Below are 22,482 nucleotides of genomic sequence, written 5' to 3' on the forward strand. Positions count from 1 at the left end.
TTGAGGAGATTGAAGTGAGAGGAGTAAAGTGGAGAGTGTCTGGGTTTGTGGCCCAGGCACTGACAACAAGGTTGGCAGACGGTGGTGGCCGTCTGCAGGAGTGGTGAATCAACGCGGAACCGTAGGACCGGGGACGGGCGGTGGCCCGCCGGTACCGACCAGGGAGCGAAGTGAAGCCAGCACACACAGGCAGGGCCATCGGACCCCGACTAGGCTTGGAGCCGCCGTCAACAGTCAAATCCGAGTGTGACAGGAAACCCCTGGGCTTTCCTAACAGCCAAAGACCCGTTAGAAGGCAACCGTCCGCACCGTGAGGGTATACAGCTATCGCCTAAGGCTAGAGACCCAAGGGCCAGCGCCTGCGGGCAAACGGGCTCCTCCGGCATCCATACACCAGGGAGCGGACTACCGTTAGGGATCCATCGTAGTCAAACAGTACACAAAGGTGCAGGGAAAGACAGCCGCCATCACCTGTCCGGGGAGAGACACTGCAGCCGGCTGCAGGACCCGTCCATCCAGCCGTTTGGTTTACCGAGGACTTTGTGCATCTCTTACTGAGTGAGTACACCCGTGCCATCCGGCACCGCGCCGCGCTGTCCCTGCAACCCTGCACCTCACCTACCCTGCCTCCCCGTCACACCACCGGGCCCCGGGACCACCGACCCCTACCCACGGAGGGGGAAAACAACATCCCAGCTGCTCCCTACCATCGCTCCCGGGATCCCTGTCACCAGCAGCGGTGGTGCCCACCTTCACCACAACCCGTGGGTGGCGTCACGGACTAAATCCCCAAACAAACCAACGACCCTTTTCACTCACGGGCGAGGAGCGCCGCTCGAGTCCCCGGATCCGGCCCACCGCTTGAGCCACTGAGCAGCAGCCGCAGCAGCGCCGGACCCGAGCGTTAGCGAGTGCAGAGGCGGCGTCCTCCCCGCCCGCGACATATATGTATGTATGTATGTATGTATATATATATATATATATACTGTGTATATATGTCTGTATATGTGTGTGTGTGTGTATATATATATATATATATATATGTACTAGAAGGTGGCCCGATTCTACGCATCGGGTATTCTAGAATTTACGTATTGTGTAGTTCATGTATGATTTTTGTTATATATATATATATATATATATATATATATAGATGTTGTTGTGTGTAGTTACCAAGTGTTTGTGTAGGGCGCTGTACATGTTCTGGGTGTTGTCTGGGTGTTGTCTGGGTGTGGCGGGGGGTGAGAGCGGTGTTGTTTGTGTGTTGCGTTGTTTGTGGAGCGCTGTGTGTCTGTAGCGTTGTGTGTGTGTTGCGCGGTTTGTGTGTGTGTGGTGTGTTTTGGGGGAGGTATGTTTTGTGCAATGTGTGTGTTGTGCGGTATGTGCGTATATTTGTGTGTGCAGCGTTGTCTGTGTGTGGGTGTCTGTGTAGGGCAGTTGTTTGTGGTTCCCAGTGTGTGTGTGTGGTGTGTTGTGCAGTGCGCGCGTGTGTGTGTTGGGGGGAGGTGTGCACTTCCCATCGTGCTCCATCCCCCATGCAGCGCACTCCCCATCGTGCTCCATCCCCTATGCTGCGCACCCCCCATCGTGCTCCATCTCCCATCCTGCGCACTCGTAAACGTGCTCCATCCGCCATGCAGCACACTCCCCATCGTGCTCCATCCGCCATGCTGCGCACTCCGAAACGTGCTCCATCCGCCATGCTGCGCACTCCGAAACGTGCTCCATCCGCCATGCTGCGCACTCCCAAACGTGCTCCATCCGCCATACTCCGCACTCCCCATCGTGCTCCATCCGCCATGCAGCGCACTCCCCATCGTGCTCCATCCCCCATGCTGCGCACTCCCAAACGTGCTCCATCCGCCATGCTGCGCACTCCCCATCGTGCTCCATCTCCCATGCTGCGCACTCCCAAACGTGCTCCATCCGCCATGCTGCGCACTCTCAAACGTGCTCCATCCGCCATGCTGCGCACTCCCAAACGTGCTCCATCCGCCATGCTGCGCCAGCATCAGCCTCTCTACCCGCAGCATCAGCCTCTCTCCTCCCAGCATCAGCCTCTCTGTCCCCAGCATCAGCCTATCTGTCCCCAGCATCAACCTCTCTATCCCCAGCATCAGCCTCTCTATCCCCAGCATCAGCCTCTCTGTCCCCAGCATCAGCCTCTCTGTCCCCAGCATCAGCCTCTCTGTCCCCAGCATCAGCCTCTCTGTCCCCAGCATCAGCCTCTCTGTCCCCAGCATCTGCCTCTCTGTCCTCAGCATCAGCCTCTCTGTTCCCAGCATCAGCCTCTCTGTCCCCAGCATCAGCCTCTCTGTCCCTAGCATCAGAATCTCTGTCCCCAGCATCAGCCTCTCTGTCCCCAGCATCAGCCTCTCTGTCCCCAGCATCAGCCTCTCTGTCCCCAGCATCAGCCTCTCTGTCCCCAGCATCAGCCTCTCTGTCCCCAGCATCAGCCTCTCCATCCCAGCCTTCCCCAGGATCAGCCTCTCTCATCCCAGCATCAGCCTCTCTGTCCCCAGCATCAGCCTCTCTGTCCCCAGCATCAGCCTCTCTGTCCCCAGCATCAGCCTCTGTCCCCAGCATCAGCCGCTCTGTCCCCAGCATCAGCCTCTCTCATCCCAGCATCAGCCTCTCTCATCCCAGCATCAGCCTCTCTGTCCCCAGCATCAGCCTCCCCATCCCAGCCTTCCCCAGGATCAGCCTCTCTCCTCCCAGCCACCTCCAGCACGCCATGCTCCTCTGCCGACACTCACAGATCCGATCGCATACACTCACACACACCGACACACACCCGATCGCATACACTCACACACACCGACACACACCCGATCGCATACACTCACACACACACACATTGACTATATTGCACATACGCGCTCATACTCACAACATCCGGAGATACCACATGCTTCTGGCCATGTGATTCTCCGGCAGGTCCTGGAAGGTCACAACAGCACAGTATCGAGGCCGAGAAGCAAGCGATATCGTCGGATGCTGTCAGTGTGTGGATGCGATGTGTGTGAGGTGTTTGTGAGAGTGAGTGTGATCTGATGTGTGTGTATGTGTATGTGTGTGTGCTGTTATGTGTGTGCGTGTGGATCTTCCGCCGCTGCAGGACCTTGATGTGCTGGTAACTATGCTAGGATGGTTACCAGCGCATCACGTCCCCCACTCGCACGGGAGCCCACACCAGCATACGGCGGCAAGGCCAGCAATGCGAGGGTAAGTGTCGGCTGGGTTGGCGGCGTACGCTGATGTGGGCTCCCGTGGGGGGGGTGGGGGGGTTGTACAGTACTCACCTGGGAGCCGTGACCGTGTCAGTTCGGGGAATGCGCGGGGGGGGGCAGAGCTAACGTCCATTGCGTGAGGGGGGCGGGGCGTGGCGTGGCCGAGTTGCCAATGCCTGCAGGGTGCCGGGGCGAGAGGCCAATCTGTGGGGGGGCGGAGCCTGGGCGAGCGGCTGGCCAATCCGTGTGGGGGCGCAGCCTGGGCGAGCGGCCAATCGGTGTGGGGGGCGGGGCCATGGCGAGCCCAGCGGCCAATCAGCTTTGTGTCACCGTAAGGACACAATGTCACCGGAAGGACACAATTTTGAAGCATGACAGACAGACAGACAGACAGACAGACAGACAGACAGAATAAGGCAATTATATATATAGATATGTATGTACACACACACACACATACACACACACACAGCTCTTGCAAAAATTAAGTGAACACTGCAAGATTGTCAGTTTTTCAGATTTTTCTCTTTATGGCTATATTTTTAGTAAAATGTAAATTGGATTTTTTGTTGTTTTTTTTTTATTTTATAAACTGCTGACGACATGTTTCCAAGCAATACATTTTGTATTTATTTCCTGAAAATGAGAAATGGTTAAAATAAAAATATGTATTGCTTGCAGACACCTCAAATAATGCAAAGAAAACAAGTTCATAATCATTTAGAAACAACAGGGTTTTGATGCGGTGGTCCTTCATCTACACATTGATTGACCTAGCTGTGTGGCATGGCGCATTGTCCTGCTGGAAAAAACAGTCCTCAGAGTTGGGAAACATTGCCTGAGCTTTGCAAAGAATGCATGACTCAAGCCGCATACAAGGTTAACCTGGAAAAACAGTTGCTTCCTTCTGCTCAGGCAATGTTCCATAACTCTAAAGACTGATTTTTCCAGCAGGACAATGCGCCATGCCACACAGCTAGGTCAATCATTGTGTGGATGAAGGACCACCGCATCAAAACCCTGTCATGGCCAGCCCAATCTCCAGACCTGAACCCCATTGAAAACCTCTAGAATGTAATCAATAGGAAGATGGATAGTCACAAGCCATCAAACAAAGAAGAACTGCTTTCATTTTTCTGCCAAGAGTGGCATAAGGTCACCTAAAAGCAGTGTGAAAGACTAGTGGAAAGAATGCCAAGACGCATGAAAGCTGGGATTAAAAATCATGGTTATTCCACAAAATATCGAATTCTGACCTCTTCCTGAGATAAAACATTAGTATTGTTGTTTCTAAATGATTATGAACTTGTTTTCTTTGCATTATTATTTGAGGTCTGAAAGCAATGCATCTTTCTCTTTAAAACCATTACCATGTATTACTTCTCTGGGTACCCATTGCAACCAATGAAGTTATTGGATGGCCTAATGATTTAAATAAGTATAATTTTTAATTTCCTGGCAGTGTTGTCATGTTCCTCTGCCACTAACAAATTGTAGTATGGGATCCTAGCAGTGGAATTCTTCGAAGACCCTAAAAAGTCCAACTAACTGGATATTAACTGATTTAGGCCTCTTTAATACGTCAGTGATTCTGGTACGTATGTGACAGCTTTTATACGTACCAGAATCATGGACATACCCAGACCCATTAAAATCAATGGGTCTGCACACACATCAGTGATTTTTCACTGACGTTGTCTCTGTGCGGCATACACGTGTGTCTGTGTGCTCAGCGCGGATACAAGTTTGTTTTTTTCTGGCATCACTGATGTCCCACGGACCACAATGTGGTATGATACGTGAAACACGTGCCAGGAAAAAATGTATCTTTGCTAAAAAAAGCTTTTCATACTCACCTTCTCCAGCTATGCTGTGTTCCGCCGCTGCTACCTGCTGCTTCCTAGCCGGCTAATTACTCTCATGAATATGGACTGCACTGCCACCCGGAAGTAGCAGCAGCAGTGACACAGCAGCGACCGGACACAGCAGACCTGTAGATTCAGGACCACAGAGAGCAGGCGTGGGGACAGATGAGTTTGGAATACCTGACCTACACGTGCTATCACGGATAGTACATGGAGAAGACACGTGTGTCGTGAAATCACGGCACACGGAGGGACATATGCGTCTTTAACACGTCAGTGAAAAGCATCTGTGTTTTTCACTGACGTGTGAAACAGGTGTAACTTCGTCTCACAGATGCAATGAAATGGCATGATGATCCGCCATATTTTGTCCCGTACAATCATGGTGTATAGGGTGGTCGATCAAATAAATGCGTGAAAAAACTACATTGTGATATCTGCATACCAGAAAAGCACCACATAAGAAAAATGCCCACAAAGAAATTTGTCTGAATATTATATGATGGTGGGTAGAGTTGAGCCAAAAGATTTGCAGGACCCTATTTCAGGAACGACGGACTACTGACCAGAACTCTGCGAACCTCCTACTACCTGTGGCTTCCATGGCACCTCTTCTGATTAGTCAGGGATGCTATAAGCAGTAGGTGGTTCGCAGGGCTCTGGTCTGGCAGTCATGGACTACTGACGTGGTCACTGGACCAAGGTTTTGAAAATCTTTTTACCCAACTCTAGTGGTGTGGTTTGTTCTGAGTGTAATTTTTCTGGTTACCCTATGTGGTTCATGGATGCGAGACATCCACCAAAACAGGAGCCGCGTTACAAAGTGGTTTCCCAATCGGGCACATAGAAGGATCCCTCTTTATAACATCCATATATCTTAGTAGGACATATGGACGGAAGCCACCAATAAGAAGCATTGTACATCTGTGGGGTTAGGCCTCTTTTTTGGTTGTAGTGCTACTGGATTGCACTCTGACGTGTGCTTTATTAACTTCAGAAACATTTTGGCCACACTGTTTATGGGGCTAAATCTGCTTACCTGCAAAAATCTCATACATTTTAACCAGCATTTGTATGTCAGCTGCACTTTACTAAAACTGTGGCTGAAAAGAGGCCTTATCCCTACACTAAACTGGTTGTATAACATCCTGTAACCATTGAGGATCCAGGAGAGAACCCGGTCACAGCCCTGGAGGTCTACTTATTGAGATTTATTGAATAATAATTTTCCTAATTTTTTTCGTTTCAGCTTCCAGGAGATCCGTTGGAGAGGAACTCAATATAGATCCAGATAGCGGAAAGGTAAAATTGTCAGGTCAGGTATAATTAAAGGCGGGAATGTGTCCGAATGTTACTAAGAGGTATAAGTTTCTACTAAAGCAGACAGTAGAGCCTAATGCAGTGTTTCTCAACTCCAGTCCTCAAGACCCACCAACAGATCATGTTTTCAGGTTTTCCTCAATATTAGACAGGGAATAATTCCATCACCTGTGCAATGTTAAAGGGAACCTGTCATCAGAAATTTCGCCCAAAAGCTAAAAGATTCCCCCTCTGCAGCTCCTGGGCTGCATTCTAGGAAGGTCCCTGTTATTATTGTGCCCCATGTGAGACCAAAATAAAGCCTTTATAAAGTTCTACCTTTTTGTATGCAGCTTCTGTAAATCTGACACGGGGGCGGGCTCTCTGCCGTCCGTTATTCTGCCTCCTGGTCCTGTATGCCGCCCCCATCGCTCCTTTCCATATCTGATGCACCGCCCACTGCTCCAGCCATCCCCGCGCATGCCCAGTGCCAGTCTCACAGGACTGAGCAGTGTGACCGCTGGTGACGTGTGCGCAGGCAAGTGATTATGGACGGGACTGTGACTGTTATCAGCAAGTACCCGGCCATAATCTCGTGAGCGCGCAAACCTCTCCAGCATTCACACTGAGCTCAGTGTAGATGCTAGACTGTATGGGCTGCTTCCAGGGATGACGTCCCTTTGTCATGTGATAGGGGCGTGTTCGAAATACTATCACATGACAAAGGGACGTCATCCCTGGAAGCAGCCCATACAGTCTAGCATCTACACTGAGCTCAGTGTGAATGCTGGAGAGGTTTGCGCGCTCACGAGATTATGGCCGGGTACTTGCTGATAACAGTCACAGTCCCGTCCATAATCACTTGCCTGCGCACACGTCACCAGCGGTCACACTGCTCAGTCCTGTGAGACTGGCACTGGGCATGCGCGGGGATGGCTGGAGCAGTGGGCGGTGCATCAGATATGGAAAGGAGCGATGGGGGCGGCATACAGGACCAGGAGGCAGAATAACGGACGGCAGAGAGCCCGCCCCCGTGTCAGATTTACAGAAGCTGCATACAAAAAGGTAGAACTTTATAAAGGCTTTATTTTGGTCTCACATGGGGCACAATAATAACAGGGACCTTCCTAGAATGCAGCCCAGGAGCTGCAGAGGGGGAATCTTTTAGCTTTTGGGCGAAATTTCTGATGACAGGTTCCCTTTAAGGAAATCCTGAAAAACTGATTAAGGAAAATCTGAAAACATGATCTGTTGGTGGGTCTTGAGGACTGGAGTTGAGAAACACTGGCTAATGGAAGGAGTTAGAACCTCTTGTAATATATTATCAAAGTGATCCTATGTTTGTTTCAGGTTTATATAAATGTTAAAAAATGTAAAAAATTTTGAAAAAATATAATTCTTGTGACCAATTGTTATTGACATACAGTAAGCTTGGAGAAACAAAAAGATAACTAAGACTATAGACTCATTACTAGAGAAGCGCGAACCCAAGGTTTGGTGTTCGTACCAAACACAAACTTTACCAAAAAGCAGAGTTCGGATTCGGAGTTCGGGTGCTTTACATATGCAAACCAATCTCGTGAGCATCGCTGTGCTCCGGTACGTTCGGTGATCAGCCCAGTGTAAGCTGCTTGTGGTGTTTAATGGGCTCTCACTGGTGGTAACATCAGCGTCATCAGATGTAGTGTGCACCAAACAAAAAAACGGAAAAAAACTCCACTCATCCACCACCTCTTTATGGCTGGCTGCCTGTCTGCAGTGACCCGAACTGCCCAATTATCCAATTAATGACTTTTATTAGGGTTCAGGTCAAGTCCAGGTCCCAAACCGAACTTAATCTAAAGTCTTATATAATGAACACCCCACTCTCTTGTTGTTAAAATGAAGACAAAAAGTTTTTTTCTTTGCAAAAAAGTGATTTTTTTATTTATTTGATGGCGACAAAAGATGGTGGACGTTTCGGCCCAACGGCCTTTATCATGTACAGTCGCTCCACAAGAGGGCTGTTTCAGAAAATTTGAAGAAAGTGATGGAGCAGGATGGAAGGAGAACCACCAAGAATAATTTATAATACAAGAGTTCCCAGAGGGTAAAGTCTTTATCGCTGATTTTATGATTAATATTGCGATCAGTGCCACATGGATTGGCGATTTCTAGGTGGCACACAGAAGGAAAATATCCACCCCACCAATGCCTAAAAACCCTTGCACCATATGAGAGAAGTCTGCAGGAGCCTCTATCAATTGGTGCTCATCTTTATGTCCTCTTACAACCACCCAAACTTCTATGTGATCCACATGAATATATAAAGATAAAAGGTGGATTTAAAGAAGACATATTCAATCACTGCACCCTATTGCTTGCGATATTCACCGCTAGAAATCGCCACTGCTCCAACAATCCATGTGGCACTGATCGCAATACTAATCATAAAATCAGTGATAAAGACTTCACCCTCTGGGAACTCTAAGGCTATGTGCCCACGCTGCGAATTTCGCGCGGATTTTGCGCGGATTTTGCCGCGGATTTGCCGCGGATTTCCCGAAAATCTGCAGCAGCAGCACTTCCAAGCCATTTCAATGGCATTTTGGAAATGCTGTGTCCATGCTGCGGATTTTTCCGCTGCGGATTTGCCGCGGATTTTGATCCGGAAAAATCTGCAGCATGTCAATTGTTTGGTGCAGATTTGGTCCGGATTTTTGGTTTTGAATGGGGGAAAAAAAAAAAATGAAATCCGCATCAAAATCCGCGGCAAATCCGCGGTAAATCCACGGTAAATTCGCGGCAAATCCGCGGGTGCGGATTTGCCGCGAAAGTCGCGGATTTTCAGGCAGAAAAATCCGCAGGGACATTCTAGCGTGGGCACATAGCCTTTTATAAATTATTCTTGGTGGTTCTCCTTCCATCCTGCTCCATCACTGTCTTCAAATCTTCTGAAACAGCCCTCTTGTGGAGCGACTGTACATGATAAAGGCCGTTGGGCCGAAACGTCCACCATCTTTTGTCGCCATCAAATGAATAAAAAAAATCAGTTTTTTTGCAAAGAAAAAAACTTTTTGTCTTCATTCTAACAACAAGAGAGTGCAGTGTTAATTATATAACACGTTCTGGGCCTATTGACCCCACACTAGCACCTCTAATGAAACCTTACTTCAGTTGAGTGCACACCAATCCCCTATAACTCTTTATCTAAAGTCTGGCTGAAGCCAACGAACCGAACTTCCACGGGTCCGCCATCTCTACTCAATACTAATGGTTATTGCAGTACTGTTATGAAATAATAACCTTATCTACACCTAATATCCTTTACAACAATAAGTACAAGCATCCATAATCGTCTGTAGGAAAGTGTTTGATGTTAGCAGTGGTACAAAAATTGACCAGAAGGCCACTTATTTGTCCATCTGTAGAAGCAAATTCCAAATATTCATTGATTACTTTATTTTTCGTTGTCTCCACTGTTGCATTTTTTCCTTGATTTATCTCTTGCCTTCTCCACAATGATCTCTAACTAGATCTCATCTGTAAGTGGAGATGGGTCACCTTGGCCTCATTGCCTCTATTCGTGTTACCACTTTAGTTACAAATACAATACTGTGAAAAAGTTTTAGGCAGGGGTGGAAAAAATGATGAAAAGTAAGAATGTTTTTTTAAAAAAATAGAAGTTTTAAATACTTGTTATCAATAAAATACAAGAAGGAAATCTTAATCAAATCAGTATTTGGTGCTACCAACCTTTGCCTTTAAAACAGCATGAAAACACAAATTCTTCTAGGTGCTTGCAGACATTTTATAAAGGAACTCAACAGAGAGCTAGTTCCAAACATCTTGAAAAACTAACCACAAATCTTTAGATGTCGGCTTGCGCAAATCTTAAGGCCGCTTTACACGCTGCGATATCGTTACCGATATCGCTAGCATGCGTACCCGCCCCCATCGGTTGTGCGACATGGGCAAATCGCTCAGACCCGTCACACTACTTACCTGCCTAGCGACATCGCTGTGACCAGCGAACCGCCTCCTTTCTAAGGGGGCGGTTCGTTCGGCGTCACAGCGATGTCACTAAGCGGGCGCCCAATAGAAGCGGAGGGGCGGAGATGAGCGGGACGTAACATCCCGCCCACCTTCTTCCTTCCGCAGTGCCGGCGGTCGCAGGTAAGGAGAGGTTCGTCGTTCCTGCAGTGTTACACATAGCGATGTGTTCTGCCGCAGGAACGACGAACTACATCGTACACGCAGCAGCAACGATAATTGAGATTAGGGGGGCATGTCACCGATGAGCGATTTTGAACGTTTTTGCAACGATTCAAAATCGCTCATAGGTGTCACACGCAACGACATAGCTAAAGCGGCCAGATGTGCGTCACAAATTCCGTGACCGCAACGACATCGCTTGCGAGATGTCGTAGCGTGTAAAGCGGCCTTTTCTGTCTCCTCAAGAAGTTGGCAAAAACCTACATCCACACCAGTGGTTAGCTCTCCAATATGTTTAGAACAACCTCCCAGATGAGTTCATTCAAAAACTGTGTGTGACTACCTAGAAGAACGGATGCTGTTTTAAAAGGCGGTCACATCAACATCCCCACAAGATCTGTGGTCAATTCTCCAAGATGTTTGGGAAAAACCTCCCTGATGAGTTCATTGAAAAAGTGTATTAAAGTACCTAGAAGAACGGATGCTGTTTTGAAGGGCCGTCACACCAAATATTGATTTGATATAGATTTATGTTTGGTTCATTTATTTTGAAACAAAAGGATTTGTGTAAAACTACATCCACAGAAAATCTGAGTTTAGTTTTCCAAAATGTTTGGAACAATTTTTCAGCTAGATGTAAGTACCATATACCTACAAAATCAATATTTTGATGCTGTTTTGAAGGCAAAGGTTTTTTTACACACCTGCTAAAATTTTTGCAGAACTAAAATCATTTTAATTGACCTGACTTATCCCTTTAGATTAAATCTAGTTGGCTGAATCTCAAAGGAGACATGGATGGCCAGAGTAACTCACCGGAGGGAGACACACGATCACTTTGCCTAAGTTCTGGAACCTACAGAGATTCTTCGCAGAGGAATCCGGGGGAGCCGTACTCTCGTAAGTTCTTTTATACTCTTCTTAGATGCACCAGATGAGTATAATTGTCATATGATCATGAGGTGGACATAAAGCTGTAGTGGATTTATACACCGTGACCTTATTTTTATTTTTGATACAAAAACTGTATATATACCGTACTTTGCTCACCATGCCGTGCTGTTCAGATACAGAATGTTAATACACAAAGTATAAAAGACTATATAAAATAAGGAGGACTTTTTTTTTTGTTACAGGATATCAAATATATAAAATTATATCTTGTAAACCCTGTGTATCACTTTTCTGTTTCCTTGTATTTTTTTGTATAGGGTTACCTTACTCCAAGTCTGCATCCCTACCTGGATATGGTAAAAATGGACTAAATCGAGTGAGTCAAAGTGTATATACTCTGTATCTGTTTTTTCACTTGTGCTCACACAGTCATCCCAGATTAGCTAGCTATATGATCCCTTTTACAACCATACTTTCTTTTCCATGTTAGCGATGACTGTATTGTGAGTATTTACAGGTGAAGAATCGTCATACTATTCAGTGACTCCTGCTTTACTATTCTACATGCATTAAAAGAGATGTATCATCAGATTTTACAATACCAACCGTATATATTATCAGATGGATATTCTAGACCTGGCCAGGCTGGTGTACTTACTTTGAAAATCTATGGCAGAATGACTCGTATAGTCTTTTTTTCTCAAAATTTTCATATCTGATATTAAGAAAAGCATCCTTTGAATCCAGCAGAGCTAAAAGGCTTACTATAATATTAGGCTGCTGACATTTTTAAAAAGAATTACCGTATACAGCCATTGTGACATAAATTTTCAAGGTACACCAATCTCATCAGGTCTGAGAGGTCTATCTGGAATGTGTGCAGTCGGTAGGGTGAAATCTAGGGACAGATTTTCTCTTACATTAAATTGTGCTTTGACAGTGGAGACCTTTTGAAGAAAAAAAGGCAATTTTTATTTTTTTTAAATAAATGGAACACAAAAATAAATTCTTTAAACAATAAGTTATTTTCTAATGATTGCTTCCTTTAAGGGGTTAAAGGTAACCAATCACCAGGATTTCCCTATACAAGCTAAAGCCAGTGCTATACTTGCACTATCAGGCTGATTCTATACATACCTCTAGTGGTCAGCTCGGATGTTTAGGTTTTGAAATTCAAGAAAGTAAAGTTTATAAATTCAGCAGCTTCTTGAGTAGCATGTGCAATGGAGCAGATAATCTCTGGGGGGGGTATTCATCTGGAATCCCGCCCCCCCCTGCCGCCTGTTCCTCCCTCTCTCTGTTCTCCATGCTAATTTTACTATTGACTAAGATGGCGCCAGAGTTGGCGTCTGCGCACGGTGTCCTGGCGCTGGCATGGTGTCCTCCAATCGGCTGTTCTCCACTTCTGTTGTGACCGTGTGCGCTCCCGTGGTCACAACGAGAGTGTCGCGGGCGGAGGAGGGGACGCTGCGCTCTCCCACTGCTCGGGTCCGGCCGCTGCTGCTGCCGCTGCTCGGTGGTGGCTCGAGCGGTGGGCCGGATCCCGGGGACTCGAGCGGCGCTCCTCGCCCATGAGTGAAAAGAGTGGGGATTGATTGTGGGGATTTGATATTGTCCGTGACGCCACCCACGGTTGTGGTGAAGTTGGTGACACCACCGCTGCTCTGGACGGGGATCCCGGGAGCGGTGACAGGGAGCAGCTTTGATGTTAGTTCTCCCCTCCATGGGTAGGGGGTTGGTTGTCCCGGGGCCCGGTGATGGGGTAGGAGTGGATGGCAGGCGGGTTACTGGGCCTGGTGAGGTGCAGGGTCGCGGGGGCAGCGCTGTGCCGCACGGCACGGTGGTACTCACTCAGCCAATGATGAGGACACAGTTCTCGGTAAAACACACGGCTGGATGGACGGGTCCAACAGACGGCTGCGGTGTTGTTTCTCCCGGCAGGTTGATGGTGACTGCCTTTCCCTGCACCTATGTACGGTAAACGTTTCCAATGGGTTCCCACCGGTAACCCGCTCCCCAGCTTGGATATGGGCCGGAGGAGACCCTTTTGCCCGCAGGCTCTGGCCCTGGGAACGGTAGCCTTGGTGGTGGCTGTGTTTCCCTCTCACGGTTGGACTGTTGCCTTCTGTCGGGACCTGGCTGCTGGGAAACCCAGGAGGTTCCCTTCGCTGACGGATTTGGCAAATTCACGGCGACTCCTAGCCTTGCTGGGGTCCGTAAGCCCCTGCCAGATGGTGCTGACTTCTCTTTGTGTACCGGTGCGGTACCGCCGGGCCACCGCCCGTCCACGGTCCTTACGGTAGACTCCGATAGGCCACTCCTGCAGACGGTCACCACCGTCTGCCAACCTTGCTGTACCGCCCGGGCCACACACCCGGACGCTGTCAGATCGTTGCTCCACTACCACTTTCCTTCCTTCCACTTTCACCTCCAAAACTAATCTGTCTGCTTTTCCCGCCTCCAGGACTGTGAACTCCTCGGTGGGCGGGACCAACCGCCTGGCCCACCCCCCTGGTGTGAACATCAGCCCCTGGAGGAAGGCAACAAGGGTTTTGTGTCTGACTTCGGTGTGCCTGACCGGGATTGTGGGGTGTGTGGGTGTTGTTCTCTGTGGCCCCTGGCTTGTCCAGGGCACCACAAGAGCACAAGAAGCGAGGGCGCATGCGCCACCCTCTCAACCTCAAGGATAGAATAGCAGGGGGTAACACAATATTCACAAAGATGGCGCCGGAGATAAGCACTATGCGCAGGCGCTAACCCTGACGCCCTCTTAGTCAATAGTAAAATTAGCATAAAGAACAGAGAGAGGGAGGAACAGGCGGCAGGAGTCCATATTTATTTATTTATTGGTCGAACTTATATGCCACCCCTCTCAGAAGACTCGGCGCGGCTCACACAACATATGATCCCTATCAGTATGTCTTTGAATGCGGGAGGAAACCAGAGTACCCGGAGGAACCCACGCAAACACAGGGAGAACATACAAACTCCTTGCCGATGTTGTCCTGGGTGGATTAGAACCCAAGACCCCAGTGCTGCAAGACTGTAATGCTAACCACTGAGCCACCGTGCAGCCCTATATGAATACCCACCGAAAGATTATCTGCTCCATTGCACATGCCACTCAAGAAGCTGCTGATTTTACAAACTTTACTTTCTTGAATTTCAAAACCTAAACATCCGAGCTGATCACTACAGGTATGTATAGAATCAGCCTGATAGTGCCAGTATAGCACTGGCTTTAGGTTATATACGAAAATTCTGGTGATTAGTTCCCTTTAAATGTAGGCTGACACCATTTAGGTTATCTATAGGATATTCAGCATGTTATCACTCTTTTGTCAGATGTGCCAAACGGAAACATGGTATTTTAAATATAAAACTTTCCATTATGATTGATTGATAGTAGCGCCTTGAAATCTTTTTTACTGAAGCATCTAATGAGCGTGTGCAACCAACAGAGCTGATGTGATCCGTGCAATATAAATCATTTATTTATTATACATTTATACTTTACATTTAGAAAGTGATATGAGGTACAACAGAGCACAAGTGCAGCTACTACATAAGGACCATTCCCCTTAATCATGATGAAACATTTCTCCAGCCTGGTCCCTGAATATTTCATTTTACATTTGCCTTTATAAATAAACAACAGTGAAATATTTTTTCAGCTTTACTGATGTTTTATCTTTTTTCCCAGGCTGCCAATTTTGGTCAGTACCATTTGGATGATGATGCTAGCTGGGGCATGAAAGGTATGAGATCTTCCAATTCATATTATTTCTATGTGTGAATGTGCTCCATGGGTGGAGACATTACCTCTGCATGTATTCATAACAGAAATATATAATCAAGTAAATCGCTAACAATACCAAACTATTCACCACCCTAGATAAGTTCCGCACCTATGCTCCGAGCCGAATACTGAATACTGACAGCAGGAACAATAGAAAGTCAGGGAGCATTTTGAGCAGTTAAACGCTGTGACCTTCTATGGCCAGAAACAACATGACTGACACACACACCCGTGACATTATACGAGTGCTATGTGAATGTGCAATACTTCTTTTCTCGCATAGCGTCCATATTTCATCTATAGCCAATGCGTTTTTTTCTCAGCAACTATTATTCTACAATTATTTACATGATCATTTACAGTGTTCTTTGCTACAGAATGGTAATGTATCCGTAACAAACGGATGGGCCCATGTGACGTACATTTTTTCTCTCACAAACATAGACTTGCATTGGCGAGTCTCGGCCGTTTTTCGCGATCATACACAGTATGCTGTAATTTTTTTTTCCTCAGGCCGAAAACGGCTTAGGATAAACCTGCAGATCAGCGCTGCCTTATTGATTAACATTGGTGCGGGTGCAATCTGGTGTTTTTATCGGATTGCACTCAGCATATTAATACTCAGATGTGAGGGAACCCCCTAATAGGCAGACCCCCTGTACTACCTGACGCTCACACTGTCTTATCGTATGGAAATACTAACTTACACTTCATCTCGGTAATGTCTTGTTTAACAGACATTATGTCCAGATTGTGATCATTACATTGTAAATGGATGTCTTCTCGTTAGGTAACCTAAATATAATCTGAAAGGAACATAAACTGGTGTGCTTTATAAACAAATATTGTGCTCACTATTATCGTTCTCATGTGGGTGGTTTTCCCATAGTTTATCCACATGTAAAAATATAAGTAATCCCGTACATGCACTGATATCATGACACATGTAAAGGGCACTTTACACGCTGCGATATCGCTAGCGAGCGTACCCGCCCCCGTCTGTTGTGCGTCATGGGCAAATCGCTGCCCGTGGCGCACAACTTCGCTTACACCCGTCACACGGATGTAAGGGGTAGTCGGACCCCTGGTAGTGAAGGAGCGGTTTTCCCCCCCTGAAGACGCCACAGTAGTATGGTGGCAAATTGTAAATGTTGATGATAAAATGTTACCTGTCATAAACTGTTTCCCCACTAGGTGCCAGTGTAGAGCAGTGGTTCCCCTGGTAACAGTGGCAGGGAAGGAAGGGGCAGGGCAGCCTAGGTGGGGAAGGAAGGGTTCTGAATGCAGAGTCCAGTGTGCAGTGAGATGTGAGAGGCGAGCAAGCTCGGTCTGAGGTGACGGGGCAGAGTGTGGGAGTGAGATGAGGCAGTCAGCCTGAGTGAGTACTCTGGGCTAGAAAGCAGAGGAAACCCATGAGAAACGGTGGAAGAGTTGGGACTAGTCCGGAGCCGGTGGTGTGTACTAGAGTGGAGTGCAGCTATCGGGGATAACAAGTGGCCCCTGCAGGCGAAGGTTAGTGCCCTGACAAATAAGTGGAGAGGTGAGAACTTATCCAGAGCCGGTAGTGTGTGCTGGATAAGCGCAGCTACTAGGGGGTTAACGTATGTCCCCTGCAGGCAAAGGAAAGTGCCCGTAGAGAAAAAGGAAACCGTTTTTGTAGAAAAGGACCTGTAACTTGTAACATACTAAAGTAAGCCTGCTGCAAACAAAAAGATGGAAGCTTTGTTTAATAAATCGGTGTTTGGTTTATCTGCTGCCTGCAATTGTCTCTTTCCTGAAAGTGAAGAAGGAGCTGGAGAGCACAGAAAGAACGCTGTCATGAATGGGCCCCATGCATCCACACTCTGCCCCAACAACACACCTGTTTTGCAAGTAACGGCCGGGCCGGGGTTCAGCCTGCGGCCCACAAGGCGAGGGGACCCGACTACACCCCCTGAGGTGCTCCCTGCCCCCGTTGCACGGACTTACCTGCCCTACGACGTCGCTCTGGTCGGCGATCCGCCTCCTTTCTAAGGGGGCGGTTCGTGCGGCGTCACACGGCAGCCGTCCAATAGAAGCGGAAGGGCGGAGATGAGCGGGCGGAATATCCCACCTCCTTCCTTCCTCATTGCCGGTGGACGCAGGTAAGGAGATGTTCGTCATTCCTGCGGTGTCACATATAGCGATGTGTGCTGCCGCAGGAACGACGAACAACCAGCGGCATGCACCACCAACGATATCATGAAAAGGAGTGACGTGTCAACGATCAACGATTTTTGACGTTTTTGCGCTCGTTGATCTTCGCTCCTAGCTGTCACACGCTGCGATGTCGCTAACGACGCCGGATGTGCGTCACTAACGACGTGACCCTGACGATATATCGTTAGCGATGTCACAGCGTGTAAAGCACCCTTAAGGGCATCAGAAACTAAGGGAAGTGGTTGGATATCAGAGGGAAGACTGGGGAGGACTGTGGAGGGTTGTCTGTAATTTGTGCTGAGTGCCCCCTGGTGTCAGCTGCAGGAAAACACTTAAAGGGGTTGTCTTCTACTAGGTAAACCCTTCTTGGTTCCAAATGATTCCTCCAAATAAAATAATAAAGACTATACTCAACTCTTCTGTCGGCGCCATTGCAGCGGTGTTCGGGTTTGCGCTGCCGGGGCTCACGTGGGGTTGTGAGATCATGCAAGCCCCATGTCCAATCAGCACCGGATTCCTTATCCCCGCCTTCGGACCAAATGAGTTTATCAACAGGAAGTGAGCGCAGCACTGCACTCACTTCCTGTTGATTGTTACTTTGGTCCAAAGGCGGGACAATTTGATACGGGGCTTGTGAGAGCCCTTACACCGCAATCCTGGACACCGCTGGAATGGTGACAACACAGGAGGTGAGTACAGGCTTTTTTATATTGCCCTGGGGGAAATGTGGAATCAGAAGGAGTTGTCCTAGTTGTAAACAACCCCTTTAGGCCCTGATTCAGTTCCTTTCCACCAGTTTTTTTTGTCTAATTTTTCATGATTTGCCCCCATTTTTTATTTGCACCCAATTCATTTAGTTGCTGCTTTTTTTATAGTCTATTTTACATGTGCTCGCCTATTTTTCTTTGTCTTTTCTTTTTCATTGGCTTCTGGAAAAATGCTCGAGTTTCCCATTCACCTCCATTATACTCATTACTCGGGTTTAGCCCGTCACAGCGTCCGACCGGCTCATTTCGAGTACCAAGCACTCGATCATGGTATTACTTGCTCATCACTATTAATGACAGGAAAAAAGCCTTTTTTTTCCTTCTTGCGCCATTTTAATACATTTGGCACTATAAACATCAGTGAGGGAAACGAAAAGTTACTTAAAAAAACTTGCATATGATGAATCAAATAAATCCATGTCATGGCCATGTGGGCCACATAGCAGCTTCATGATACAGTGTGCATATCTTAAATATATGGCACTGCCTTTCTCTAGGAAAGATGTGTGACATACAACATAGGCCAAGAAGAGCTGGTACAGGGAGTAACAAAGAAGCAGCAGTTGCATTCACTATATAACAATCCAGATGGTTTTCGCTGTTTTGGGAAGCTGATTGCTTAAAGGGTTACTAATCTTAGTTATACTTCACGAATAAATAAGTTAAGAATTTTGTAATATAGTCCTTTAGCTTATTTTGCCTCATTCTCTTCCACACACCATGCTACAGTGCTGTTTCACATAGCCACTTCATACACTTGAAGATGCTTTTAACTGCTGCTCAGCCAAGATCCATACTCTGTTTACAAAAAGTGAGCACTGGAATTACCCTGATAGTATAGAAGCTTAGGGAGGGGAATCAACCTACTCTTATTGTTTGTAAATACTGTAGAATAAGGATCTTGGCTGAGCAACAGTTGAAAGCAGCTTGTAAAGGAGTATGAAATTGGGCATGTGAAACAGCAGAGGAGAGAAGGAATCAAAATAATGTATTGGTTTCCATAAAGTCAATGTAAACACTTCTTTCTTTGTTTTTAGTCAAGTTAGCACATTTTTCTGAATTGAGTCATTGGAGACAGTGCGGTTGCTTTTGGATATTTTGCCTAAAAACTCCTGTGAAGTATTTTTTTTTTTTTTAGTTAATAGGCACAATGTCATTATCACCATTTATATGAATTATGCTAATAAACGTCTTTTCTGGTTTTTTTGTCCACAGAGTACAAGGTAAGAGGCGTGGGGCCAGAGCAAAGAGACATCACCCATTCACCTCCCCCGCACAAGGTTACACTGTCTGTGTCTTTCTTATGACTTTTCCATTGTATATGAGATTATGGATTCAAGTACAGTATGTAAAGACCATATTTCTTGTCACCTGAAGGCATGGCGGGTAACACATGTCTGAGCACTATGTTTCTCCATCCCAGATCTATCCCTACGAAATGCTGATTGTAACAAACCAATTGCGGGTGAAGCTTCCCAAAGAGGTAGACCGGACCAGACTGGAGGTAAAGCAGCTCCGTGTGCTCATGTTTAAGACATTGGTGAACATTTAATTGTGTATCATATAGGTTAGCTGAGAAAAAATGCTTTTTTTTTTCCAGTAACAGGGCCATGATCATTAATGGGCAATGCCTGGTACTGCAACTCATCCCCATTGTGTAAATGTCACCATATCGTGAGCACAGGGTGTGACCTAGTGAATGACTATAGTTACATAGTGCAGCGTCCCTGCACTCCTTGCTCTCCCCTCGTGCAGATACGCGCTGTCACTCACCGCCGCAGCCGGCTCCCTCTATGCTGCCCGGCGTCCCTGCGTTCCTCCACGTGGGTGCCTCCTCCTTCCCCCTCCTGGTGTCTGTGCGCATCACAGGACCTCTGGGAGCACTCATAAGGAGTGCGCATGCTCTGCTGCCCCTCTCTTATATGCCAGCGTGTCACTCCTAGGAATTGCCTCTCAGTCTATTGCTGAAAGGCGCTGTGTATTTAAAGCACACTCCCAACTAGGGGAGGTGCATGTTCAAAACCATCAGTTTCTAGTCAGTTTTATTCTGTCTACCTAGATGTCAGGTCACTCATCCCATCCTGTCCTGCTTGTCCTGGCCTGGCCTGTACCTAGGTTCCAACCCATTCTGCCTATTGCACCTGGTTCCAGTCCTGTCCTGCCTGTACCTGGTCCTAGGCCGTTCTGCCTGTTGGCACCTGGTTCCAGCACTGTTCCTGTGAAGGCCTAGGCTATGAATCAATTGTTCATATAATAAGATGATCTGTCTTCATATATAATCCTTATACTGTTTTGCCACGTATACTTGACTGAAGTGCTGAGAATGTGTAATCGAAACTAGTCATGTTAGGACCAAGTAGAGCAAATAAACAGGAAACTGGTAAAAAGCAAGTCTTTAGTTAGACTTTTGTCCTCATCCAGACGCACCTGAAGTGATGTTGCTGACATATAGGAAAGACTGTCCAAACAAGGAATTATGGCCAAACTACTTGGTTGGTTAATAGATAACGTGGATGTACTGAGTAAGCTGTATATATGTATGCAATGTTTTGAATACAAGGGTTAGAAGACCTCTACTGTGCTTCTCCCAAATAGAGATACGTCTCTGTGTGGTCATTTTCCTGATTCATAAACATCTGCGCAGACCTGATTTGGAATCCTCCTCCGAGACCCTGAGAGAGACCCCTTGAAGGTCTCCACCAACATTCCTGCTTTTACCTGGTTCCATTTTGCCTACTGGAACCTGGTTCCAGTCCTGTCCTGTACCTGGTTCCAGCCCGTTCTGCCTATTGGCACCTGGTTTCAGCCCTTCCTGCCTGTTGGTACCTGATTCCAGTCCTGCCCCGCCTGTACCTGCTACCAGTCCGACCCACCTTTCTGGTGCGAAAGACTCTGCCTGTCCGTCCTGCCTGTGCTGTCTGCCTTGAGCCACCTTGGTGGTCCCTGTCTGCACTTGAGACTCTGTCCTGTCTGCTCCTGTGCCTGCCCTTGTCCTGGGGGCTCAGCTGCCACAGTCCCAGTCCTATACACCACATAAGGGTAGGTCCGGTGTCTCCCTGTGGTCCACTGGGTCCACTTCAGCTCGCCGCTTCACCATCCGCGGCGGTGAGCGTTCCACATAGGATACAAAGCACGACTTGTCAGACCCCTTCTGATAATACCTCCACTAGTGATTAATGCTGCTTGTCACATATGTACTAAACCATAGCCTGTCATTGAAGTGACTGTGTATTCTGGAGGACCTGTCCTATTCTGAATTATACAGACCAATATTTGCGGAGGAAATTAAACATTTACTGCTAGGTTTGTTTACTTTTTGTGTTCAGCTGATTCACATGAGACTCTTCTAACAGGGAATTGTCCAACACAGAAAACCTTTTTGAAATACATCTACAACCTGTTTGAATAAATGACTACAATATAGAACAACTTCCAGCAGAAGGAAAAATCCGGGATCATGGTTTATTAACATTTCATATTCTGTTTTTATTCTTTTTTTCAGCCACTAACAGTCAAATTATTTTTTTTATTTCAATTCTAGTCTCTTTATTTCACTTTTGTTGTAGATATTTAATGTTTCAAAGAAATGGAATTAATAAATTGGCTTTAGTGCATATTAATCCTTTAGCTGAACACAGGTATTTAAATTGCATATATTGAGTTATACATTTATTTATCAATTTTTGCTTAGTTTATATACTTTGTAAAGAAAATGTGAGTTTTTTTAACATTTTATTTTATACATTATCTTGGCATGGAATCAGTGGCTACAATAGGAGTAGAGATGAGTGGATCCGTGGAGGTTTAGTTCGGTGGGTTCAGCTGGACTTTAGATAAAGTTCGGTTTGGGACCCGGACTTAACCTGAACCCTAATGGAAGTCATTAATTGGGGAATTCGGGTCTCCACCCACATGCAACCAGCCATAAACAGATCTGTTGTGAATACGTTTTCCAGTTTGAGGCTTCCTCTTGTGGTCAGTGCTGGCAGTGCAGTTGATGTGTGGAATGAAAGCCACACACCTGTGGAGGACTGACAATCAGTGTCAGATTGGGCTATTTAACTGAGTAGTTTTCTCTTGTTACTTGCCGGTGCTCAATGGTCTCCTGTATGTTAAGGACATTCTGTAACCAGCTCTGTTCACTACCAGAACTCCTCTCAGATAAGTAGTCTTTGTACCTCTGCTGTTTGTTTTCCACTTTTTTGTTGTTTTTTCTGCTTTCATACTAATGCTTGATTTCTATTTTGTTTTGTGGA

At 46.8% G+C, this 22,482-nt stretch overlaps 1 protein-coding gene across 3 annotated transcripts in view; it reads left to right on the top strand.

Moving 5' to 3' along the window:
* The window catches only part of ABLIM2 (actin binding LIM protein family member 2), a 314,107-nt gene that overhangs the window by 257,247 nt on the left and 34,378 nt on the right, over positions 1 to 22,482 (top strand). For 2 of the 3 annotated variants that reach the window (XM_075346852.1, XM_075346853.1), the window contains 5 exons: positions 6,345 to 6,397; positions 11,350 to 11,488; positions 11,800 to 11,858; positions 15,186 to 15,240; positions 19,442 to 19,622. In XM_075346852.1, coding sequence (XP_075202967.1) covers positions 6,345 to 6,397; positions 11,350 to 11,488; positions 11,800 to 11,858; positions 15,186 to 15,240; positions 19,442 to 19,533 — 398 coding nt within the window. In that variant the 3' untranslated portion in view covers positions 19,534 to 19,622. Of the gene's footprint in view, positions 1 to 6,344; positions 6,398 to 11,349; positions 11,489 to 11,799; positions 11,859 to 15,185; positions 15,241 to 19,441; positions 19,623 to 19,649; positions 19,731 to 22,482 lie in introns of those variants that run through there. The other variant, XM_075346854.1, reaches the window with a different exon arrangement.

Source organism: Anomaloglossus baeobatrachus, chromosome 1 (assembly GCF_048569485.1).
Source record: "Anomaloglossus baeobatrachus isolate aAnoBae1 chromosome 1, aAnoBae1.hap1, whole genome shotgun sequence".
NCBI lineage: Eukaryota > Metazoa > Chordata > Amphibia > Anura > Aromobatidae > Anomaloglossus > Anomaloglossus baeobatrachus.